Raw genomic sequence first — 26472 nt, 5'->3', positions numbered from 1 at the left:
TGAACATCACTGAAATGATTAAAGTATTTTGTGGCAGCTGTCAGTAGTTGCACGCAACATATTGCTTCTTGTGTATCTTTAACTGTGGTATGCAAGCAACCGTTCTAATTCCAAATCAATTCAATTTTGACCAGAGAAAGATATCAGTTATGTGCCAAAATAGGACTTCCCAAAGTTTTCCAGAAGTAATTAATTTTAAGCATCATGATTCTCCAACAGCAGGAGTTCAACTTTACAGATTACAAGACTAGAAGGAGCACAGTGGATTTAGAATCATAGATTTATTATCCCACTATAGTAATGATTGTGAAAGTAAAAACATGGCTACGTGTAAGACTGTTAAAGTCAGGCACCGAGTGCCTTTCATCTAAAAAACTAGTGTTAAACTGAGTAAATTTGCTAACAAAATATGTCAAGCAATAGACAATGAATGCATAGTACCTTGCTTGAAACAAAAAAAATTGCAGCAGAGTTGCTGCAGTATAATTAATTCACTTGGCGCCTTACAAGGGGGTCACCGACATGAAAAATGAAACTATTCTTGAATTGAAAACTGTTGTTGACTAATAAATCAGTAAATCACTACAGAGGCAACTCGGCATTGGGGTCAGACTGAGCATTGAGGTGATGCACAAGGAACAGCCTTGCACGGTTAACGGCTGCAAAGTAGAGACAGATGTGCTCCTCGAGGTCGGCGAGCTGGCGTAGCAGGCTAGGATGGTTCTTCCGGAGCTGCCGCACCACCTCTTCGATGGTGTGGTGCTGCCCCCTCCCACGCTCAAGCCCTAGCCTTACCAAGATCTTGTCACTCTCGACAGTGGCGTGGAGCCTGCCCACCAGCCGTTCAATGGTGTCAACGTCATTGTTGAGTACATAGGCGCCCCTGGCCGCGGCGTCAAGCCTGTCCATGTGTTGCTGCAGGCGTTTCATCCAAGCGGGGGTTGAGCAGCAGGAACCACGCGACGCTGCGCAGGCAGGAGCCGCGGCCAACAACGCGGTAATGGCGTGGGTGGCGATGACGAGGCCAGCGATCGCCGCCCCCGTCGCGCAGCCGATGAGGCAGATGCCAGACCCGCGCGTCGCGCACCGCAACAGCCGGCGCCTCCGTCGGGCCTTGAGGAGGCGGAGGTCGAGATGGGTTTTGAGGCCAGCAAAGCTCCGATGCATGCCCTGGAAGCTGGCTTCGGGAGGCAGGAACGGGTTGGGTATTTTGTCGAACAGGAGGAAGGCGTCAAACGCGCAGTCGCAGTGCGGCACGGCGAGAGGCGTGGCGTGCGGGATCAGCGCGAGAACATCCGCGATGGGCCCGTACAGCGCCCGCGCGCGGCGCAGCGCTCGGCGGAGGACGAGGCAGTGCAGCGACGCGTTGTGCGTGCTGCGGAGGTAGTCCGCGGCGAGGCGGGTGAGCTCCGTGTCCGGCGCGTCCCCGAGCGCGCGCTCCACCACCGCGTCCTCCGGACGGAGCACGCCGGCGAGGGTGCTCCTGTCCTCCTCGTCCTCGTCTTGGTCGCCGCCGTCAACCCGTTGGCCGTCCACGACCACGTGGATCTTGCCCCAGATCTCGTTGTAGGAGCTGGTCTGGATGGCGAGCGTGTACTCCTGGCTGAGGTTGATGGTCGCCCCCGACACGGGGCTGCTCCCCCACCCGCCCGCCGCCGCCGCACCACCGCCGGTCCTCCTCCCACCGCTACTAGGAGCGGTGCTCGAGCTCGTGCTCGCATTCGCGCTACTGGTGTTAGCGCCCGCGTTGGAGCAGGCAGCCTCGTCGTCTTCCTCTCCGTCGTCCGTGTCCCGGTCCCGGCGCTCCCATGGCCGCATCGCTGATGTGCTGCTGTTCTCGACTCGTCGGTGCGCAGGGAGCGCAAGCAACGAGCACAAACGAGGCAAGCAAGCAAGCAAGTTATAAGCGCGTGGGGGCCGGAGGTGGAGGAGTACTGGAGTACTGCCCACTGGTGTGCGTCGTAAGCCAACGGCCAACGCCCAACGGGCACGAAGACGTTTGACCCGGGGGGCGGGGGTCCCGGTAGATCCAACGGCCCGCACTCGTGGTCTTGTGCGGCATCGTGCGGCTCTCAGGCTTCGCCGGTTGCAGGCGTGGGCCGCGTGATAGCCGCGCACTCGCGGTAGTTGAAGCGGAGACGGAACAGCAGTCCCGTATTACTGAACTCTCTGGGAACCGGCTCGTCTACCGTGCTGAAGGCACGGTAGGGGAGCTACAGTAGCCTGCAGTGCCTCTATGATTTTTCACTGCGCGCTACATGAACTCATGAACAGTGTGGTGTTACAGGGTGCCCGCTACAGTACAGATTTACTACAGTAGATTCGCTACAGTACATAACATAGTGCTATAGGGCCCTGCAGTGCCTTCTGCGATTCCCACTGCGTGGCTACTGTAGCTCCCTGCCGTGCCTTCAGCACGGTAGACGAGCCCGTTCCAACTCTCTTGTGTGTGCATCTGGGGGGTGTGACAGTGCGAGGGAGAACCGGAGAAGACGAACGCGCGGGAGATGATAAGGGCGGCGTCTCCGCGGCCTCCGTCCGCCGTGCGGCTACGCAGCCGCGGCGCCTCCTCCTCCTCCTCCGCGTGCCCCTTCAGGGCCAGGGGGTCCGGAAGTAGGGTCGCGGCGACAAGTGGGAGGAGGAGGAGGAACGTTATCTCCTGCTGCTCGTCTGACGACCGGGAGGGGGCCCGCGGCGCGGCGCCTCCGGCTCCTTCCGACGGATCGATACAGCTCTACTCCCAGATCGAGAAGTAGGTGGTCGATAATTCCACGTCGTTCCTATCTGTTCACCACGGACTCTCTTATTAGTCGTAACATTTCGCTGCTGCGGCGGCTGGCGTGCAGGGTGATCACGGAGGCGGCAAAGCAGTCCAACCAGGGCTGGAGTTCCACCGGAGATTGGATCGAAATCGAGGTACCTTTCGGTAGGCTTTCACCTCTATTGCGAATTGCGACTGCCTTATGTCTGTGTTTAGCTGGATTGATCCCTGGTGATTGCTTGTAGGGGGCGTGGGTGTTGAGGCCCAAGTCCTCGGCGCCCTCGTTTGTCGTTCATTTTATTGGTGGGATTTTCGTCGGGGCCGCGCCGCAGGTCACGTACCGCTACTTCCTTGAGCGTCTCGCAGACAAGTACGTTCATAAGCATTGTCTAATGAATCAAATTTACTTCAGCAAACATATGCTTACTCTGTTCAACGGATAAATTACTGAGATTCTTAGTTGCACTCTTGAGTCTTACAAGTAGAGCGCATTTGATTTGTAAATACTTGCGTAGTATCCTGTAGTTCCAAAAGAAATTGATGTCATGATGTATTTCTAAACTGCTTCTAGTACTACTTCAGCAGTTATTGTTTGCTGTATACTTTCTCTTGGCTTGGTATCCTACTTCTGCAAATGCTGATTTATCAGTTTCAAATTCAGGGGAGCTTTGGTGATCGCTACACCATATGCTAGTGGCTTTGATCATTTCTTCATCGCAGACCAAGTTCAATTTAAATTTGACAGGTGCTTGAGAAACTTGGTAGAACCTGTAAGTAGTACACTTCAACTATCAACTCAAGGTTTTTTCCACCACTCTAAGCACGTGAAATTTTATTCAGGTGAATGACCTTCCCACATTTGGTGTTGGGCACTCGTTGGGATCTGTCATCCATCTTCTGATTGGTAAGAGTTTAGCATGGATTTGTTAGGAATAAGCAACTCGTATTCCCATGAGGCCATAGGCCGATATATATACATGTACAGGTGTGAAACATATGCAGGAAACCCCTTATACAACGGGATAAATATAAAGGGGTACATGACTTATATTATAACTCTAACACCCCCCCTCAAACTCATGGTGGATGAACAACACTGAGTTTGGAGAGATAAAAGCCATGTTGTGCTCTAGTCTGGGCCTTCGTCAGGAAATCCGCCAACTGTAACTCGGAAGGCACATACTGTAGAGCAATAACCTGATCCTGCACACCAGCGCGCACATAGAAAGCATCAACACCAATATGCTTGGTGAGCTCATGCTTCACAGGATCGCGCGCAATGCTAATAGCACCTGTACTGTCAGATAAGAGCAGAGTCGGTGTAGTGACAGAAACACCAAAATCCTGAAGTAACCACCGTAACCAAGTCACCTCTGCCGTCAAAAGAGCCATTGCTCGCAACTCAGCCTCGGCACTCAAACGGGAAACTGCAATCTGTTTCTTCGTCTTCCAGGCAATGAGAGAACCACCAAGAAAAACACAGTAAGCAGAAAGTGAACGGCGATCTGAAGGATCACTAGCCCACGTAGCATCCGAATAGGCCTGAAGCTGTAAAGAACTGGAGCGAGGAAAGAATAGACGGTGAGAGATCGTGCCCCGAAGATATCGAAGAACACGAAGGAGATGACCATAGTGAACCGATGTGGGAGTAGAGACGAACTGACTTAGAATATGAACCGGATAAGAGATGTCCGGACGAGTGACAACTAGATAGACAAGACTGCCAACAAGATGACGATAACGCGTCGGGTCAGGGAGAGGATCACCATCAGTAGCACGGAGGTGAACATTGAGCTCCATAGGAGTCTCAACAATGCGCTCGTCAGTAAGAGCAACACGAGCAAGAAGATCCTGGATATACTTTTCCTGGGATATAAAAAAGCCATCAGAGGTAGAAGAGACTTCAATCCCAAGAAAGTAGCGAAGAGGTCCAAGATCAGACATAAGAAACTGCTCACTAAGACGGGCCTTTACAAAGGCAATATACTCGGGGTCATCCCCAGTGATGATCATGTCATCAACATAGAGAAGAAGAAGAGTCCGACCACGAGGAGAAAGTTGAATAAACAATGCTGGATCATGAGCACTGGCTGAAAAACCAGCGGCAGTGACCACAGAGGCAAAACGCTCAAACCAGGCCCGGGGGGCTTGCTTAAGGCCATAGAGAGATCGACGAAGACGACATACCATGCCATCAGGAACAAAATACCCAGGTGGTGGCTGCATGTATACCTCCTCACGCAGCTCACCATTAAGAAAGGCATTCTTAACATCAAGCTGAGATATAGACCAGTGGCGTGCAGAGGCAACGGCAAGAAGTGTACGAACAGTGGTCATATGGGCCACAGGAGCAAAAGTCTCGTCATAATCACGACCATGCTCCTGCTGAAAACCACGAGCCACAAGACGAGCTTTGTGACGCTCAAGAGAACCATCAGAGCGAGTCTTAACCTTGTAGACCCACTTACAAGTGATGGGACGGACTCCGGGAGGAAGAGAAACAAGATCCCAGGTACCAGTGCGTTCAAGAGCAGCAATCTCCTCTGCCATCGCAAACTGCCATTCAGGATGAACAACAACCTGATGATAAGAAGTCGGCTCAAGAACAGCAGCACCAACAGTTGGAAATCCAAAGCGATCAACAAGCGGACGAGGACGAGAACGCAAGCCATAAGTAGGCTGAGAGGAAGATGACGACTCATCCACAGAGGCATCCATAGGTCGTGAACGACGAGTGTAATGCTGAGGAAAAGATGGAACAATAGAAGGAGGAATCGCCAAGGTAGAATCGGGGGGTGGCGACGAAGAAGTCACCGGAGATGAAGGTGTAGAATCCAGTGACATGCTAGGCGAGGAGACGGGGGAAGATGGTGGCTGCAAATCGACGAGAGGTGGAGAAGCAGAGGGAGTGGAACGAATAAACACAGGCTCGACGGGGGTGATAGGTGAGTCAGGAAAAGTGAGGAAAGTGATATCCTCCACTGAAAAAGTCGAGGAAGATGGGCGTGGGTAGAAGGGACGAGACTCATCAAAAGTCACGTCTCGAGAGATACGCATCCGACGACCGATAGGATCCCAACAACGATAGCCTTATGCTCATCACTGTAGCCTAAGAAGACACACTCAACAGACTGAGCGGTCAGTTTGGTGCGTTCGCGAGGGGCAAGAAGAACATAGCAAACACAACTAAACAAGCGAAGCATCGAATAATCGGGAGAACGATCAAAAAGATGCTCGAAAGGAACAACACCCTGTAGAGCAGCGGAAGGTTGTATATTGATAAGATAGGTGGAGGTGGAGACGGCCTCAGCCCAAAAATGAGGCGGGAGAGAGGCAGAAATCATCAATGCACGAGCCGTCTCAAGATGTCGATGCTTGCGCTCAGCCACACCATTCTGAGCATGAGCACCAGGACAAGAGAATTGAGAGAGAGTCCCTTGCTCAGCAAGAACACCATGCAACATCTTAGAGATATACTCACCAGCGGAGTCAGCACGAAAAACACGAATGGGTGAAGAGAACTGAGTATGAACCATGGCAGCAAAACGCTTATAAATAGACAACACCTCACTACGAGAAGTCATGAAATAAAGCCATGTGTAACGAGAGAAATCATCTATGAAAATAATATAGTATTTATGACCACCTTTCGAAGCGAAAGGAGCCAGACCCCATACATCAGAATGGACTAAATCGAACGGACGCTTAGACACTGACTCACTATGTGAATATGGTAACTGAATTTGCTTACCTAGACGACAACCCTGACACTCTAAAGAGACATCTCCTGAGACAGACCCCAGAAGACCTCGACGAACTAAAGACGACAACCGAGAACCACACAGATGACCAAGTCGATGATGCCACTGCTTGAAGGAACCAGTAATGGAGGCGACTGAAGCGGAGGAACTGGCGATGGTGGTGGCAGCGGAAGGAACATGAAGCCAGTCCAACTCCCAAAGACCCTGAGAAACACGGCGGCGAGGGCCAGCCCCAACCAGAGTGTGCGTGTGACGGTCCTGGACAGAACAAGAGTCAACGTCAAGGATGACGCGACAACCAGAATCAGTAAGTTGACCAGCAGAAAACAGATTCATGGTAAGTCGAGGAACATGAGCAACATTAGGAACAGAATAAGGAGTGGTAAGATTGCCTCTACTAACAACAGAAAGTGGAGTACCATCAGCAGTGAGAACATGAACAGGAGAATCCAGCGATCGAAGAGAGGACAAAGTGGAAGAATGAGAAGACATATGAAAAGAAGCTCCAGAATCCAGAACCCATGGGATGTACCTGACTGTATAGAGGGTGGTTGCTCAGTGCGAGAAGCATCAGTCACAGAACCAGCAGTACCCGCCGAGGAAGAACCTGAAGCCGCGAGCAGACGCTTAAGTCTCAGAATATCCTGCTCAGTCAAAGCAATAGCTGAAGCTGTCGAGGTAGATGACGAAGTCCCTGAAGATGATGATCGCGCCTTGCGCATGTGTTTCCTCTTCGTGTAGCACTGGGACTCAATATGACCATCATTGTTGCAGTAGTCACAATGTGGGCGAGGGCGACCTGAGCCTCCAGAAGGAGTGGGCAGGAGCGGCGGAGCACTCGAGCGAGAGGGGGTCGGTGCAGCAGGTGCCGTGGAAGGAGGTCGAGTAGCGAGCACAGAGGGAACCTCCAGCAAACCAGCACCACGTAAGCGAGTCTCCTCAGCACGAATCTCAGAAAGCGCCTCCATGAGAGAAATACGGCCACGAGCAAACAACTGAGCACGCCGGGGCTCAAACTCCTTCGGAGCCGAGACAGGAACTCGTAGACGCGATGAAACTCCAAATTGGCCTGGACAGCCTGGCAACAGGGGCAAGTACGACAACCAGCACTGCGGAGAGAATCAAGCTGGCGCCATATAGCAGAACTCTGTGCATAGAAGTCATCAACAGCAGAGTCACCCTGCTGAAGAGCATGCTCCTGACGGACCACAGAAAGGTATAAGGCATCACCAGAGGGCTCATAGCGCTGATGAAGACGGGTCCACATCTCAAAGATAGTAGGAAGACCCAGAAACTCAGAAGCAAACTGAGGCAGAACAGCTGCAGCACGAGCATCATCATCAAGCCACTGGGTATAAACAGACAGAGCACCATGATACGTCTGAAGAGCCTCCTCATAAGCCAAAACCCTCTCTTCATAAGCACGATCAACAGCCTCATCAGCAAGCTTAGCCGCATCCTTGGCGGCCTGATTAGCATTCGTAGGAAGAACCGGTGGAGTCGGCGGAGTAGGGGCCACCGGAGGAACCGGACGTAGCGGACAGCAGACCTCGCCAGAAAGAACACCCCAGAGACGGATGCCACGCATGTGAATGCGCATGAAGCCACTGAACTCGGTGTAGTTAGTACCATCAAAGATCACCGGACAGCGAGGGACAGCAACATAGCCTGAGGACAGAGACATCGCACCTGTTTTTTTTTTTTTACGGAAGGGAACCAGCAGAGGGTCTGGACGAGAACCGCAGCAGCAGTCAGGGGTGAGATCGAGGATCACGGAGCAGACCAAAAGAATCTGGCGAGCGTGCGTAAACAGCCGGTTGAGCACGCGCTGGCAGCCACACAGGCAGAAGATTGGTCCCGTGCGTGACGGGCTGTGCATGACGGGCGGACGGGCAGATCGATCTGGACCCGTGCGTGACGGCTGGCAGGCAGATCGAGCAGCTCCGTGGGTAGATCGAGCAGCTCCACGCGTGGTCGTGCAGTCAACGTCGCCCTTCCAGCGAGCGGATCAGCAGATCGAGCAGCAGGGGCGCGATCGGGGGTGATGCAGCACGAACGGAGACGTGCGACAGAGGTGGATGGCAGCGGCGTCGGACCAAGAGAAAGACGGGTGGCGCCGTGAGATGGGATTGAGCACGAGTTGCGGCGTGCGAGAAAAAAAAAACCCTAATGCTCTAATACCATGTTAGGAATAAGCAACTTGTATTCCCATGAGGCCATAGGCTGATATATATACATGTACAGGTGTGAAACATATGCAGGAAACCCCTTATACAACAGGATAAATACAAAGGGGTACATGACTTATATTATAACTCTAACAGGATTGAGCTTCAACTAATGAGCTGATTGTCTATGAAGTAACACTTATTCAACCATGGACTCTTATTCCCTTTGCTGTTCAATTAATTGTACATTATGTGGCTTATGCTCCTTCCTGTACCAGGATCAAGATATGCTGTGCAGCGAAGTGGAAACATACTGATGTCATTCAATAACAAGGTGCGTTAATATGACACATAGTTTTTTCAGTCTACCCATCCTTCCCTATGAAATCTCCATAAGTTTAGAGTGTAGGGCCATGACATTCGACCTGAAATCCTTTTTTTTGGCAATAGTTTGAAACTATTCATAAGTTACGCATATACTCCAGATTTAGTCATTTTACTTGACAACATTGTCCTGCCTATTTTCTACTGGCTAGTCATCCATCAAGACATACAAATGCCAAACTTAAGTGAGAATGTGGCATATCAGATGTTTAGTATGTGATGAGTTACTTGAACATGGCATGCAAATCTTAATGCTACAAACCACTTCACGTCAGATGGCATCTCGTTTTCCTACTTAAAATCAACGAAGGTGGTGCCAAGTGTTTTTGTTCTTCTCAATCTGTCATTCTGTAAAATCCTGCCACTCAAATAAAAAAACTAACTGCCTGTAATATTGCTATTATTCCTTTACAGGAGGCAAGCCTGGCGATTCCATTATTTTCACCTGTAATCGTTCCCATGGCACAGAGTTTTGGCCCAATATTATCCCAGCTGACATCATCTCCAACAATCCGTTTTGGGGTATGACGTGTTCCTGTTTTTCAAGTCAATCTTTTCTTGTATGTCTACGGAATTACATACATTGCACTGTTTTATTTCCATGTTTACACTGTCAATTGCCACCCCGTCATCACTGTATTGTTTTGGAGACCCACTGCTATGTTACTATCGGCATCTCATATGAACAAGCTCCATGGACCTTTTTAAGTAGCTGTTTCTTGATATAAGCAGCTATTTAAGCAAAATACTTTCTTGTATGTGTATACATGCATGGCTTGCAAGTGTGGGTGACTTTCATCGGACACATATACTACCATATATACATAGAGTTTGCATATATTGATTCATCCAGCTTCATCCTGGCCGCATACCACTGTATTTTTATCTTTTGAGTAAATTTGACTCTGAACCACATAGTTGCCGCCCTGTAGGAGTTTGAATCAGATATATTTTTTGTGACACATTGAACGAGTGCGAAGGGTAAGGAAGCTAGCCGAGCCTAGGAGGATTCGCTTAGGTAGCTGGAACGTAGGGTCTCCGACAGGGAAGCTTCGGGAGCTAGTTGGTGCAGCGGTGAGGAGAGGTGTTGATACCCTTTGCGTCCAGGAAACCAAATGGAGGGACAGAAGGTGAAGGAGGTGGAGGATACCAGCTTCAAGCTGTGGTACACGGGACGACTGCAAATAGAAATGGCATAGGCATCTTGATCAACAAGAGGCTCAAGTATGGAGTGGTAGACGTCAAGAGACGTGGGGACCGGATTATCCTGGTTAAGCTGGTAGTTGGGGACTTAGTTCTTAATGTTATCAGTGTGTATGCCCCGCAAGTAGGCCACAATGAGAACGCCAAGAGGGAGTTCTGGGAAGGCCTGGAAGACATGGTTAGGAATGTACCGATTGGTGAGAAGCTCTTCATAGGAGGAGACCTCAATGGCCACGTGGGTACATCTAACACAGGTTTTGAAGGGGTGCATGGGCGCTTTGGCTATGGCATCAGGAATCAAGAAGGAGAAGATGTCTTAAGCTTTGCTCTGGCCTACAACATGATTGTAGCTAACACCTTCTTAGAAAGAGAGAATCGCATCTGGTGACTTTTAGTAGTGGCCAACACTCTAGCCAGATTGATTTCATCCTCTCGAGAAGAGAAGATAGGTGTGCGTGCCTAGATTGTAAGGTGATACCTAGAGAGGGTGTTGTACTTCAGCATAAGCTGGTGGTTGCTGACTTTCGCTTTCGGATTCGTGTCCAGTGGGATAAGCGTGCCAAAGTCGCTAGAACGAAGTGGCGGAAGCTCAAGGGGGAGGTAGCTCAGGCGTTCAAGGAGAGGGCCATTAAGGAGGGCCCTTGGGAGGAAGGAGAGGATGCGGACAATGTGTGGATGAAGATGGCGACTTGCATTCATAAGGTGGCCTCGGAGGAGTTTGGAGTGTCTAGGGGAAGGAGAAGCGAAGATAAGGATACCTGGTGGTGGAATGATGATGTCCAGAAGGCGATTGAAGAGAAGAAAGATTGTTTCAGACGCCAATACCTGGATAGGAGTGCAGACAACATAGAGAAGTACAAGATGGCGAAGAAGACCGCAAAGCGAGCTGTCAGTGAAGCAAGGGGTCAGGCGTATGAGGACCTCTACCAACGGTTAGGCACGAAGGAAGGCGAAAGGGACATCTATAAGATGGCCAAGATCCGAGAGAGGAAGACAAGGGATATTGGCCAAGTCAAATGCATCAAGGACGGAGCAGACCAACTCCTGGTGAAGGACGAGGAGATTAAGCATAGATGGCGGGAGTACTTCAACAAGCTGTTCAATGGGGAGAATGAGAGTTCTATCATTGAACTGGACGACTCCTTTGATGAGATCGGCATGCGTTTTATGCGGCGAATTCAGGAGTCTGAGGTCAAGGAGGCTTTAAAAAGGATGAAAGGAGGCAAGGTGATGGACCTCGGGAAGGCCTCGGGGACATAGGGATAGTATGACTAACCAAGCTTTTCAACCTCATTTTTCGAGCAAACAAGATGCCAGAAGAATGGAGACGGAGTAGTACCAATCTTCAAGAACAAGGGGGATGTTCAGAGTTGTACTAATTACCATGGAATTAAGCTGATGAGCCATACAATGAAGCTATGGGAGAGAGTCATTGAGCACCACTTAAGAAGAATGACAAACGTGACCAAAAATCAGTTTGGTTTCATGCCTGGGAGGTCGACCATTGAAGCCATTTTCTTGGTACGACAACTTATGGAGAGATACAAGGAGCAAAAGGACTTGCATATGGTGTTGTTGTTGTCACCAAAAATCTCAACTACCGAGCCCACATGTTAGGCCGATGTGGCAGCGACTAAGATGCCACATCACCCAACATGGTTTTATGTACTCCCTCCGTCTCAAAATTCTTGTCTTAGATTTATCTAAATACGGATGTATCAAGTCACGTTTTAGTATTAGATACATCTGTATCTAGACAAATCTAAGACAAGAATTTTGGGATGGAGGGAGTATTTCACAACTTTTAGTACAACAGTCTCCTATATTCTGGACTTATGATGACCTTATATTTGTTTTGAGGAAAGCAAACTTTTCTTCCTTACCGTGAAGGCCATCGTACTAAGTACTCCCTCCGTTCCAAAATAGAAAGTTAGTACAAAGTTGGGTCATCTATTTTGGAACGGAGGGAGTACAAGAATAGCATATGCTAATACAGGAAGTCTAAACAATTAACAAGTAATCAAGAATATTATAATAAGCATGATGATGTTTGTATCATTTGAGCTATTTTCTTAAATATTTTTATTAGTGCCACACTCCCAAATACGGAACACGTGCTGCTTTTTCACATTAAGAATAGTTGGGTAGATATCATGTCATTCCCTCTTTCTAAACGTTTGAGCTAAACTTATCATAATTCTTACACAACAGGCTGAAGCGGCTATTAAGCAAATTGAGAATCTAGGCCCTCCTGTTGTTAAGCAACTTCTTCCCTTGATTCAACAACTTCCTCCACTGTATATGGACTTGGTAAAGGGCCGAGAAGACTTCATCCCAAAACCAGAGGAGACACGCCGGCTGGTATGTTCAAACTCTTCTGTTATAGCATTTGAACTGTTTGCATTAAATTTAGGTTAGGTAGTGAAAAGTATATAGTAAGTCCCTTCTAACATGATGCTTTTTATTAACTTTATACTTCATAGAAATACGTAAATTACATCACGTAGAGGTGAAATTTGCTAACATTGTTTCGTAATTTCTCCAGTGTTGTATGACACTGGAAGCATCCTTATCAGTAGCTGTCGATTTGCAATTGTGAATTATCTGACAAAACATTAAATTTATCATCTTAGCAGTAAGCAGAAGAAGTTTTGTTTACAACAATGTACAATGTAGGCCACATATATAGTGTCCAGAAACTTTTACAAGGAATCAACAATTCTCCAAAATGATGGTCCTAATTTTAGCATTTGTCTAATATACAATATCCAGAAGTTTGAGTTGGACATTTTGTTAAGTCTGAAACTTCGAATTTTACTTTTAGTAAACTACATGATATGTTGTACGTACTAGGTAGATGTTTGAACTCGTCATTTTACAACTGCTATCTACTTGCTGATTCACCACTTTTTTGGACAGATAAAATCCTACTACGGAATATCTCGAAATCTCCTAGTAAAGTTCGAAGATGATCAAATTGATGAGACCTCTATCATTGCACAAGTGCTAAGCTCAGAATCTGCCATTAGCTCACTGCTTGATATGTCGATTCGCTCACTTCCTGGGGATCATGGCCTTCCATTGCAACAGGTGCTTTTTTTTCTCTGTCGGGATTCACACAAGTACTGTTTTGGACTCCTCGACAAAGCCATATAGTGCTAGAAATATTAATAGTTCTGCTGAAGACTAGAAGTCGATGTATGAGTTGTTTCTCTTGTTTCAGCAAAGTAATTGTGTGTTGTTGATTCAGGTACTTCCTGACGTTCCACCAGGAATGGCTGATGCAGTAAGCCGTGGAGGTGAACTCCTGGCAAATCTCACAACAGGCACACCATGGGAGGCTGTTGCTAAGGAGGTAGGTACCACTTTTGGCACTGACTCTGGCGTTCGGCGAACACAGGCCCCTGAGGATGTCAATGCACTTGTGGATGTAATTGTTTCATGGATAGCTTCAAATTCTGGCCCAAAACTACTTCGTTCATGATCACCAACAATGCTTGGGGATGTAAATAACACTGTAGAACCGCAGGGTTTACTGACTACTGACGAATTATGAGTAATTGAAATTTTGGGTCCCATGTCAGGGCTATATTCTAATTGCTGAGATTCGTACTGTCCAGGGAAATCAAGTATGAGGGGTATGCAGGAGTATTATAAGAACATTGAAGATAAATTAAAAGAACTTTGAGGGTCATATATAATACATTATGCTTGCGCTGAGCCGCTAACTGTTACGAAATTATCTTGTTGCCTTGTTGTTGTTTTCTTTCTTTTTTGTAGCAATTGCATGTGCACAAAATGCATGCTTCTGTGCCGAGATATACTGCCTGACGTGTGTATTATCTGTGGTTATCATTCTTAGCATGTGTGATGTGTTTTGTTTCGAAAATGCATTAACCTCTGTTATGCTAACGACGGCTGGCAAGAATGCCGACTGGAGCACTGCGCTACCTCATGCAGAGGAAGGCTACACAGCTCAATGTACCTCTGGGAGCGCTGGCGAACAAGTCACCTGACCACAGTGGCGAAGGCAAGAATTCTTTCCTGACTCATCAGATCTTATTTTTGGCCTGCAGTAATGGTGGTAAAGGTTGTAGGTTTATAAGATCCTTGAGTTAGAACATTTATCCTCGTTGCGTGTGAGCTCTTAATTTGAAAATGAATATGATCCTAGATTTTGTCGCCCGGGGTAAGATTTAAACTGTGCAATACTGGGAAGACATTTGTTGCAAGATCACCGTCAAACTAGACTGAATAAACCTGATTTTTTTGTTTTAGATGCCACCTCTTATTTGTTGATGTTCTGTTAACCATTACTCCCCCTAAAGAAATATAAGAGCGTTTAGATCACTACTAGTGATCTAAACGCTCTTATACTTCTTTAAAGAGGTGTACTAAAAGGAGTTGCTTAATGTTCATAGAGTTGGCAGAATACAAGTGTTAGTATTTTCATTTGTATTATTTACACTAAACAAAGTGTTAGATAGCAGGTCCATGTTCAAATTGACCGCCATTTAATAAAGTAACAGCATTATTGTGTTTGTAAGATTTAAATCTCTTGTGACAACAGTCGAGACGTCTTGACCAGTGAAAAAAAAACAGTTATACCTGCACCTTCTCCCGAAATACAATAGTTACATACTTCATCTTAAACATATATAAAACAAATATAAAACGTTTTAGATCACTAAAGGAGTATTTCAGTATGCACTTGGTAGAATTAGTATCGATGCGAATCGGGGGCACATGTAAGGGCAAACTCACACTAGTTCGTAGCGCATTTACATCAACGGATACAAGGAATCCACATTCTTTTTTAGAAAAGGAGGAAGACCCTCGGCCTCTGCAGCTAGATGATGCATACAACCATTTTATTAATTATTAACACAAGACCTTATAAAGTCATACAACAGTAAGACTAAAGCCACCGTTTAAGCAACATCTGTCGCACTCCTATCCAGATGATGAAGGGGCGCTCATAGTCTGGGCCTAATACCAAACAGACCTCGCAGCTAAACCTAACATTTAAGACCTGAGGTCCCAACCAGGACGCCTGTCGGGTATGGGCACCCACCAGTCCGGCGTGCTCCTCAACCAGGACGCCTGCCTGGTATGAGGCCGCCGCAGCCACCTGCCACCAATTCATTTTCAGTGTTGTAATGTTGCATCTACCTTACCCGGTCTAGCTGTCGTCGACGCCACCACGACGCCAGACAATGCCACCATCCTGCGCTCGTCCATCATCACACGCCCACCGACGAGACCCCGCTGCTCCATGCCGATGAGACCCGCCGTTGTCGACGTGCCAGATGCCACGCCGCTCCTCCTTCGCAAACACCACCTGCTGCCACTGGTTCCATCCCTTCCGCCTGCAGTTCCTTCTAACCGAGCATCCAAACGCCCCAGACGGCCCCTCCAAGAAAGGTACGGCACACACAGTGCCGCCGCCGCCCAATCTAAGGAGATATTGGATTTTCACCCGGGAATGGGGTCGGAGTAGAGGGCAGGGACCTCGACGGCGCCTGCAAGGAGGAGAACGACGACCCTGGTCGTCGCCACCGTCAGACAAACGAGTCATCCAGAGTTTCCTACGGTCCGATGTCATCTCTACCCGTCCCTGCGAACGCACCGAGGCCAACGACCGTGATCGTAAGCCATCCAGTACAGCGGGAAAGAGCCTGCAGCGCGAAGGAGATCCACCGGCAACTCACCGCCCGCGTGGTCAAGACGCCGTCCATCCATCCCCCCTCCCCCCTCACACCGCCCGAGGCCGCCACCCCGACATCCACCCACCGCACACATCCCGTCGAGATATGGAGAAAGACCCACACCGCCGCCACCAGGGAGCAGCACACCGCGAAACCAAGCTGGGCAGGACGAGGCAAGGCCACGCTGGCCAGATCCGGGCGGATCCGACGAACCCCGGCCCATCAGCCGCCAGATCGGAGCCAAGGCGGCCGAATCAGGGGAAGCGGGCGGCGGCGCCCAATGCGGGGTGGGGGGCCTCCAGAGGCTGAGGCGGGTGTGCGGGGAAGCCCCACCGCCGCCTACCGCCGCGCGGGCAAGCCCGACGACGGCGGGGGAGGAGGAGGCGGGGACCGGCGGCGCGTGGGGTTTCGTCCCCGAGTCGCCTGAGAGCGGACGACCGGGGGGGGGGGGGGAGGGGACGAAGCGTTTGGTTGAAGTGTCGTATTGGTACACGAGGAATCCACATAAACAGTAAAAAGATGTGCAACTCAGAAATGTCAATGATACGGTTCAGATGTTCAATCAATGATAGATAAGACAAGATTGCCATTGAAAAATCAATTTATAGCGGTGCTATGCATACTAAATTGGAAGCAGATTTAGTAATAATTTAAGTGTGCATATCAAGTGGGAAACCTCACTTGGGTGGAACTAGTAATCGAAAAGCCTTTCAGTTGACGTGTCAAATAACATTAAAAAAATCATCACAACTGCAGATATACTTTCCAATTTAAGCTACCTACTTGTAATGGCGTTTTAAATCCAATCAAATGTTAATAATAAAATGTAAGAGTGAAGTGCACTGTAGGTTCTTAAACTATTTCAGGGGTGTCACATAGGTCCTCGAACTATAAAAATCGTCATTTAGGTCCTCGAAGTATAGTAAGTGCGTCATCCGGGTCCAAAATCTCACTAACCTCCTCTAAATGGCCAGCTGGCACGGTGAACAGTGCGAAAAATAAAAAATATGAACAAAAAAAATCTGAAAATCTTTGGCATCAAAGATACCCCTGGTGCGTGAATAGTAAAAATGTTCATTAATTCAAAAAAATGTTCGCGAATATGGGAAAAATATTCGCGACTTTAAAAAAGTTCACAAACAATAAATTTGAAAATATGTTCGTGAACCACAAATATTGTTCGTGGGTATGGAAAAAAATGTTCGCGAACCACAAAAATTCCTGACTTTAAAAAATGTTAGTGAACTTTTTATTAAAGTCGCAAATATTTTTTCCGAATTCATCGTTCGCGAACATTTTATTAAAATCACGAATATTTTTCCAAATTCATCGTTCGTGAACATCTTTTTAAAGTCATGAATATTTTTTCCAAATTCATCGTTCGCAAACTTTTTTTAAACTCGCGAATATTTTTCCCAAATTCATCGTTCGCGAACATTTTTTTAAAGTCGTGAATAGTTTTTCCAAATTCATCGTTCGTGAACATTTTTTTAAAGTCATGAATATTTTTTCTAAATTCATCGTTCGCAAACTTTTTTTAAACTCGCGAATATTTTTCCCAAATTCATCGTTCGCGAACATTTTTTTAAAGTCATGAATATTTTTTCCAAATTCATCATTCGCGAACTTTTTATAAATTCACGAATATTTTTTTGAAGTCGCGAATATTTTTTTCCAAATTCATCGTTTGCGAACATTTTATTAAAGTCACAAATATTTTTCCAAATTCATCGTTCGCGAGCTTTTTTTGAATTAATGACATTTTTACTGTTCACGCGCCAGGGTCTCTTCGATGACAGAGGATCTCAGTTTTTTGATATTTTTTATATTTATTCTTTGTCGTGTACTGTTCATCACGCATAGGAATTCAGGACGGTTTGCCGCGTACTTTTACGGTTACTGTTTATGTGCCAGCTGGCCAGTTAGAGCCTGTCAGGAAGATTTTGGACCTGAATGACACACTTACTGCACTTTGAGGACCTAGATGACGATTTTCATAGTTCGAGGACCTACGTAACATCCCTGGAATAGTTTAAGGACCTACAGTGCACTTCACTCAAAATGTAACAACTTGAAAATTGTTTCTGTTTGGTGGATGCCACTCCATAGACCAAATATGTAACCATCGTACCCAGCCGATAAGGGATGACCGGGCGTGTCCAATCAATGTGCCACATAGGATTGGCCCACCACAGACAATATTTTATCTTTTTTTATTCTTTTTTTTTCTCCCTCCATCCCACCAAAAAGATGCATATGGCTGGACATATAGGGAGAAAAGTCGTGAACAGACAAACAAAGGTTCAAAATGGACACGTCCAAACATTGATCAAATTTGTTTGCGGATGAAGGGCTAAATTTGGGGAGTCCAGCTATAGATGCACTTGTATAACACAACAAATTGCCCGTGCTCGCAAACGTAAGCAGGCGGGTTATCTATCATTATTTTCTCTTGTACTCCATAGGGAAAGATTATGATTGCTGGTTATCCATATGTCAGGCCAGACCACTGGATTGAATTGAATTGAATTCAAATTGCTACCTGCCATCCTGCACTCCTGCTGCTTACTTTTACGCTGTTGTCACCTGGAGCGGAGCCATGCATGCAAGATCCCTGCCAAGATCCACAAAAATGTTTGCAGGAGCTGACCGCACCGGGAAGAGTGGACGCACGGCGGGCTCCGCGTGCGTGCAAGTGCAAGGCTAGCGGGCATGATGAGTGCACGTACGCCGGTGCGGTGCCGCCGCGGCAGCAGGTAGTGGAGGTACTCCCCCGGCGGTAACGACAAGTCCATCAAACGGGTGCCTCCCCCGATGTACATGGAGCCATGGGCCGCTTCAATCAGATCCGCGCGTAGCACCCATCCTCAGCAGGAGTATAAAATGCAGGCGATGTGTACAAGGTACAGGTGCATTTGATGCGAACAGGCGGAGCATGGATGGACGCCGTGCGGAGCCATGTGCGCGCGTCGTGCCCATTGATTTGCGGTTGCGGCGTGCCGACCGCAAATTACTCGCGGCCTCCAACAGTCCATCATCGTCCATGTCCATCCCCGCAAGACTGAATGAACATGTTAACGAGTGCTCTAGTAGGTACCAAAATCATGTGATTGGTCGATCGATCTGCTGCCACCCTGGTAGTACCAAGAGATAAAACCCTCCCTCGAGCTGGAGATTCTTTAGGAGCGTATATTTGACCAAGGATACACTAGAGACTAGACGTTTCCATTCCCGATCATCTGCTTGATCAGAGGAAGCCGCCCCTCTGTTACGGAGATCAGGTAGTATACTCTTGAACTTGAGATTTCTAAATGAAGCCAGTGAAAGTGACCTAGGATGCTCATGCTGGCACATGGTTCATCGATCCACTTCTCACAGCAACATGGCCGGCTGTTGCGTGGTATATACCATCACCAGCTATGTTGTGGAGAGAGTTAAAGAACAAAACTGTTAGAATAAATCCGGGGCCACTAGTCGATCTATCGAGAATCAAGCAATCACAAAGGACGACACCGAGATTTGTTAATAAGGTTCATCAATATAGCTATATCCCGGGGCCTGACTACGGGCGCTTCTCCCCATGACACCGCTATAATAACGCACCCTGGCCGCCCGGACACCGGCACACGTTGTCGGTTCCTCCGCGCGTCTGTGCTATTATGTTGATGATGCGGAGCATCCCACAATCATTCCCATGGACGTATCTACATCTCCCACGACACCACTTGGACCAATGACAAGAGCTCGAGCAAAGGCTATCGAAGATAAGGTGAACTCGCTCCTCTCCGAACTCCCACTCTCTACACATGAGACATGGCTACTACCTCAAGCGGAAACACTATGTGTGATCAGGTATTTGGAGGAAGGCTAAGGAACAGCTACATCCAATGGACAAGACGGTGAGGACACCGAGTACGAAGGACAAGAAGAAGAGCTAGCGAAGAAGCTCCAGCCAACGGAAGTCCGACCAGGACCGGAAGTCCGGAGCCTGAAGGGCGAGCCGACCCAAATCCCAGCCGACGAGAGGTACAGCGAGCGGACGTCCGGTCTCTTCCGGACAACCGGCCACTTCCCAGCGAGCGGACGTCCGGCCCGCACCAGACGACCGACAGTTCTACACCCGAGCCGATTCTGCGGAAGTCCGAAGCGACCGGACGACCGGTGACCGAACATCCGCTACCACTATTACAAAACGTAATTAGCGGAAGTCCGAGCCTACCGGACGTCCGGGCCCTCGAGAGCCACCGGATGTCCGCTAGCTACCGGACGTCCGCTGCGTGTGTGTGTGCGCAGCTTCGGGCCCAAGGCCCATGTACCCTTTCATTCCGCCCCCTTTCGCACTTAGACTATAAATAGACCTCCTCCTCCTCCTAGTTAGGGTCAGCATTGGTTTAGCTCATATTTGAGATAGAGCTTTGCACATCCACTTGGTTACTTCTCCATCAGAGCTCACGACCTCTTCGGAGAAGATCCTCCAAGCGGATTCAAGACCCCATCACGGGAAGACCCTTCAAGACCTCCTCACGGAGAAGACCTTTTGTATCATCCTTTGTTGACTTTGAATCGTGTATCACTATTTGTGTTCCGAGGATCTAGCATATGTGTGACCGAATCTTGTTGGTTTGAGTGATTCTCTCGTGTTTCCCCTCATGATTTCTCCTCGTGTTCTTCGTGTTCTTCGTAGGATTCCCTCCAATCATGAAAGATCGGGCATCTAGGACTCTACCCTACATCATCTTGGTATCATGAGCCACGTTGATCGCGTATTTGGAGCCCGTGCCCCTTGTTTTCTAGCTTGATTTTGTTATGTTCTTCCCCAATTTCGAAAATCCCCACCAAAAATAGCCCCAATTTTTTTGTGATTTGTTGGTGTGATGAAGTTTTGTTGGATTTGATCCATGGATTTGCTTTGCCACGAGTGGATCTAGCTTTCCCCCATCTTCTCCACCATTTCTATCCACAAAATCGTTCTGATTTGACCAATTTCGCCACCTCCACCATGAACCCTAGTTGTTCATCTCGTGCCCAAAATCGCCTAGGCACCAGACGTCTGCTAGATACCGGACGTTCGACGACCAGACGCCCCCATCAGACGTCCGCTGATCCCTGAAGAAACCGAAAAATTTCAGTTCGGCCACTACCACCTCTCCACCTTCCACCACTGCATATGCACTCTGATACCTCCACCGCTTTCTGCAAGCACCACCATCGCTTACCCGCTATCAACCCGGCAATTTTGACACATTTTGGTCTTTGAGAATTTGAGTTGTGGTTCCCGTGTCCTATTGTGTTTCGGCTATATAGGTACGGTTCGACATCAACATCACCACCGCTCATCTTCGCCAAGGACTCGTCATCACCAACAACCGTCCTTGCTTACAAATGACTACCTCGACGGTAACCTTGACGACATCTTTGTCTACTCCTTGCCTTTGCATTGATAACCACATAGCCTTACTTTTGTGTCGCTTACCCATCGAGACTAGCCTTTGAGTATTGTCGGCAATGTAACTTGTGCACATTAGTGATCATACTTCCTGATACGTCTCCAACGTATCTATAATTTATGAAGTATTCATGCTATTATATTATCCATCTAGGATGTTTTATATGCATTTATATGCTATTTTATATGATTTTTAGGACTAACCTATTAACCTAGAGCCCAGTGCCAGTTTCTGTTTTTTTTCTTATTTTTGAGTTTTACAGAAAAGGAATACCGAACAGAGTCCAAGTGACATGCCATTTTTTGACGAATTTTTATGGACCAAAAGAAGCCCCGGGAGTGCAAGAGTTGGGCCAGAAGAGTTCTGGGCTGCCCATGAGGGTGGAGGGGCCCCCCTAGGGCGCGCCCCCTGCCTCGTGGACAGCCCAGAGACTCCCCTGACGTGAGACCTACGCCATAAATTCCTATAAATACTGAAACCTCCAGAAAATAACCTAGATCGGGAGTTCCGCCGCCGCAAGCCTCTGTAGCCACCAAAAACCAATCGGGGCCCTGTTCCGGCACCCTACCGGAGGGGGGATCCCTCACCAGTGGCCATCTTCATCATCCCGGCGCTCTCCATGACGAGGAGGGAATAGTTCATCCTCGGGGCTGAGGGTATGTACCAGTAGCTATGTGTTTGATCTCTCTCTCTCTCATGTTCTTGATTTGGCACGATCTTGATGTATCGTGAGCTTTGCTTTTATAGTTGGATCTTATGATGTTTCTCCCCCTCTTCTCTCTTGTAATGGATTGAGTTTTCTCTTTGAAGTTATCTTGTCGAATTGAGTCTTTAAGGATTTGAGAACACTTGATGTATGTCTTGTCGTGCTTATCTGCGGTGGCAATGGGATATTCACGTGATCTACTTGATGTATGTTTTGGTGATCAACTTGCGGGTTCAATAAACTTATGCATAGGGGTTGGCACATGTTTTCGTCTTGACTCTTCGGTAGAAACTTTGGGGCACTCTTTGAAGTACTTTGTGTTGGTTGAATAGATGAATATGAGTTTGTGTTGTGCATATCGTATAATCATGCCCACAGATACTTGAGGTGACATTGGAGTATCTAGGTGACATTAGGGTTTTGGTTGATTTGTGTCTTAAGGTGTTATTCTAGTACGAACTCTATGATAGATCGAACGGAAAGAATAGCTTTGTGTTATTTTACTATAGACTCTTGAATAGATCAATCAGAAAGGATAACTTTGAGGTGGTTTTGTACCCTACAATAATATCTTAGTTTGTTCTCCGCTATTAGTGACTTTGGAGTGACTCTTTGTTGCATGTTGAGTGATAGTTATATGATCCAGTTATGTTATTATTGTTGAGAGAACTTGCACTAGTGAAAGTATGAACATTAGGCCTTGGTTCCTAGCATTGCAATACCGTTTACGCTTGCTTTTATTATTAGTTACCTTGCTATTTTTATAATTTCAGATTACAAAAACCTATATATACTATCCATATTGCACTTGTATCACAATCTCTTTGCCGAACTAGTGCACCTATACAATTTACCATTGTATTGCGTGTGTTGGGGACACAAGAGACTCTTTGTTATTTGGTTGCAAGGTTTCTTGAGAGAGACCATCTTCATCCTACGCCTCCCATGGATTGATAAACCTTAGGTCATCCACTTGAGGGAAATTTGCTACTGTCCTACAAACCTCTGCACTTGGAGGCCCAACAACGTCTACAAGGAGAAGGTTGCGTAGTAGACATCACTTCCCATAGCATACATACCATATCATCGTGGTGCATATCTTGGTATCATCTCTTGTGTCACAAAGTTGACATCACATACACAATTGATATCTTGGTTCGTGAAGTTTTGCATGAGAAAAGAGCTCAAAAGAGAAAGACCCAAACAAGCTTTTAAGCAAAAGGGAAAGATAAGCAAAGAGCTTATAAGCAAGAACCATATCATCATACTACATTAAGATTGTCATACTCGATCATCTTGGATCATATCACCGGAATATCATACATACAGCATACATGGGATAGAAGTCGTTGCATTTTTGCTTAGTACGTTGTGCACAAGTTTCGTATCCGCCTATTGTGCAATCGTGCAAGTGTCTCTCTAGTGTTGTGCAATAAGAGCATTTTCGTGGATTCCACATTTTGGCTCATTCCTTGGTTGCACGACCCCACTTGTCTATTTGCATGTGTGTTTCCGTGTACCATATCTTGCTATTGGTCTACTTGTTGCATTTGCAAATTTTTGTGAATCTTTTCCAACATTATTGAGGCTCACTAACAATTGCATCAAATTTTGTGCCACCATCCTAACCGAGCTCCACCATAACCTTTTACTTGTGTAGGTGTGAGAACCGACAAGAATTGGTACCAATTGTGCTATTTCCTTGTTCCACATTTGAGTGATCATTCATCCATCTTCAACATCGGTCAAGGTACATTTGGTATAAGTTCTTCTCTTTCTCCCACTCACATATTTGCTTGGAATGATGGATAGGCCAAGTTCTTCTACCAACCCACTCTTCATCGAGCAAGACGATGACATGTCATCCTATGTCACCAAGAGCCATCTCTTTGGTGCACAAAGAGATTTGCATCAAGAATAACAAGCAATGAGCGACCGCATCGACAATCTCACCACCAACTTGTGACTCTCTGAGCAACAAACAAGCACTACAAAAAAAAGACACATCCGTGACATTTTGGGCCGAACGAATTTTTTTTCTGTCATACATATGACACTTCTATGATGATCATTGTGACAAAACCCGGTATCATCATAGATGTGGTGGGCTCCTACTTCTATGACAAAAAATCATGACAGAAAATTGGCTTTTCGTCCTGGGCGGGATGGAGACGCAGCTGCATGACATTCTTTGGGCCGTCCATGACGGAAAAACCCATGGTAGAAGCAAGGGGGAGGAAAATTTTGGGGAGTTGCCGGTTACGGTGGGAGGTCGGGGGCCGAGCGATGCATGTTTCTCTCATACATATGCGCGTGTGTGTGCGAGGCGTTGGCCCTAACTGAAGCCGAGCGAGGCATTGGGCTCTAACTGAACCCGAGCGATTGCACTGCAGGCTACGCATTACTGAACCCGAGCGATCGATCGATGGTTGTTAACTGAACCCGATGGAGCGATTCCTTCGCTACTGCTGCTAACTGAAGCCGATCGATTGGATGAACAGTGAGTGTTGCGGGGGGGGGGGGGGTGGATGAACAGTGAGCGGTGGCGTTGCCTCTGGATGAACAGGAACCCGTGGTGTGGAGGGCTGGATGAACAGTAGACGGTGGAGGGGTGGCCGTGGAGGGGTGGTTGAACAGGACCCCATGGTGTGGAGGGCTGGATGAACAGTAGACGGTGGAGGGGTGCCCGTGGAGGGGTGGTTGAATAGTAGCCGATGGAGTAGCGCGCGGTGGAGGCTGGATGAACAGGAGCCCGTGGAGGCTGGAGGAGGTGGACGGTAGCCCGTGGAGGCTGGAGGAGGTCGACGGTGGAGATGAACAGTATCCCGTGGAGTCCCGTTTTGCGGTACGCCACACCCCTCCCCCCGTTTCGATCGTAGCGCTCCAACACAAGTCTGTTTCGTCCGTTTTGCAGTACGCCACACCCGTCCCGATCAACAGGACCCCCGTTTCGACCGTAGGAGGTCCGTTTCCTCCGTTTTGCGGTACGCCAGGCCCCTCCCGATCAACAGGCCGTTTCCTCCATTGTGCGGTACGCCAGGCCTCGTTTCCATCCCCTGTTCCGTCCAAGCTCTCCCGATGAACACGACCACACATTCCGTTCCGACCCAGCCGGTTGGCTCCCATGCGTTCCGTTGCCTCCCGATGAACACGACGCATTCCGTTGCCTCCCCATGAACACAACGACGTCGATGTTTCTCCGTTCCGACCCAACCATGTACGTATGCGCGAGTAGGCGTTTGAGACCCTGCCCGTATGTACGTACGTGGCCATATTTTCTTTCTTGCACCCTCGCCGCTGTACGTACGTGTACGTGCGCGCCTCTACTACGACCAGTATGTACTTACACGTTCGCGACCAGAATGACAACGCTACGTACGCTTCGACCAGGTGGGTCCCGACTGTCAGGCACTTCCTTGCCTGCGAAGATGTAGCTGGTGGGTCCCAGCAGTCAGGGGGGCGAATCGTTTTGTTTTTTTTGCCCGGGCGCACTTCCTTGCGTGCGAAGATGTAGCTGGTGGGTCCCAGCAGTCAGGGGGCGAATCGTTTTTTTTGCCCGGACACACTTCCTTGCGTGCGAAGATGTAGCTGGTGGGTCCCAGCAGTCAGGGGGAAACGTTTTTTTTGCAAAATACGGTGGCCCGTCCGGTGGGTCCCCGCTGTCAGGTGGAGGAATAATTATTTTGTGCGTAATAAGGAGGCACTTCCTTGCGGCCACCGTGGACCCAGCTGTCAGCCTCTCCACGCACAGTACTCTTCCGATGGAAGTCGGTCGTTGACCATATTGACCACGCCGCGCCGAGAGCACCACGGCGGTAGATGACGGTGAGGCCTAGGAAGGGGACGACGCGGAGCCGGGGAAGATGCAGCAGTGGATGCCCACGCGAAGAGGAGTACGAGGGTGAGGCTGCCGTCGCCGCAGAATAACAGGGGGTGTGGGTGAGTAGAGGGATGGCCTGGCCAGCGGTGGGAGTAGTAGGGGGCGGTGAGGCCTCCGCGGCATCACAGCCGGCCACGGGAGGCAGGAGCATGCGGCACGACTGGCGCTGCTTTGGGCGGCTGGAGCACGAAGACCAGAGGTTCAAGAAGCACTACGGCCGTTGGATGGACATCGTACGATCACTGGAGCTAGAGTCGTTCATATTGACTAAGTTGACAAAGCCCTCCGTCCCCGTAAACTTAGTAGGCCCACAAGTCAGCCTCCCACCAAGGTGAGTCCCAGCTAGCAGGGGGAGTATTCATTTTTTTGTGCGTAATAAGGAGGCATTTCCGGTGGGTCCGAGTTGACGGCGGGGGGAACGTTTTTTCGCGAAATACAGAGACCCTTCCGGTGG

General features: G+C 48.3%; 2 protein-coding genes across 2 annotated transcripts; one reads left to right on the top strand and one right to left on the bottom strand.

The window, feature by feature from the left end:
• Nucleotides 1-446: 446 nt before the first annotated feature.
• Nucleotides 447-1944, bottom strand: LOC123045375 (UPF0496 protein At3g19330). Its single transcript, XM_044468403.1, has one exon. The coding sequence runs from the start codon at nt 1816-1818 to the stop codon at nt 583-585; it is 1236 nt and encodes a 411-aa protein (XP_044324338.1). The 5' UTR covers nt 1819-1944; the 3' UTR covers nt 447-582.
• A 445-nt stretch (nt 1945-2389) lies between these two features.
• Nucleotides 2390-13874, top strand: LOC123045374 (uncharacterized). The gene is made up of 10 exons (XM_044468402.1): nt 2390-2752; nt 2847-2916; nt 3007-3131; nt 3423-3531; nt 3602-3665; nt 8969-9024; nt 9489-9596; nt 12489-12638; nt 13197-13367; nt 13528-13874. The coding sequence occupies exons 1-10, from the start codon at nt 2508-2510 to the stop codon at nt 13759-13761; spliced, it is 1332 nt and encodes a 443-aa protein (XP_044324337.1). The 5' UTR covers nt 2390-2507; the 3' UTR covers nt 13762-13874.
• The last annotated feature ends 12598 nt before the right edge of the window (nt 13875-26472 follow it).

Source organism: Triticum aestivum, chromosome 2B (assembly GCF_018294505.1).
Source record: "Triticum aestivum cultivar Chinese Spring chromosome 2B, IWGSC CS RefSeq v2.1, whole genome shotgun sequence".
NCBI classification, from domain to species: domain Eukaryota; kingdom Viridiplantae; phylum Streptophyta; class Magnoliopsida; order Poales; family Poaceae; genus Triticum; species Triticum aestivum.
Note: the sequence above shows the minus strand (reverse complement) of the source record. Positions and strands in the feature narration are given on the sequence as shown.

Bases quoted from the DNA above. Each gene is read 5' to 3' on its own strand.
- LOC123045374 (XM_044468402.1), top strand. From the start codon at position 2,508: ATGATAAGGGCGGCGTCTCCGCGGCCTCCGTCCGCCGTGCGGCTACGC. The intron at 9,025-9,488 runs GTGCGTTAATAT...ATTCCTTTACAG, and splicing joins TGATGTCATTCAATAACAAG to GAGGCAAGCCTGGCGATTCC. The intron at 13,368-13,527 runs GTGCTTTTTTTT...TTGTTGATTCAG, and splicing joins ATGGCCTTCCATTGCAACAG to GTACTTCCTGACGTTCCACC.
- LOC123045375 (XM_044468403.1), bottom strand. From the start codon at position 1,818: ATGCGGCCATGGGAGCGCCGGGACCGGGACACGGACGACGGAGAGGAA.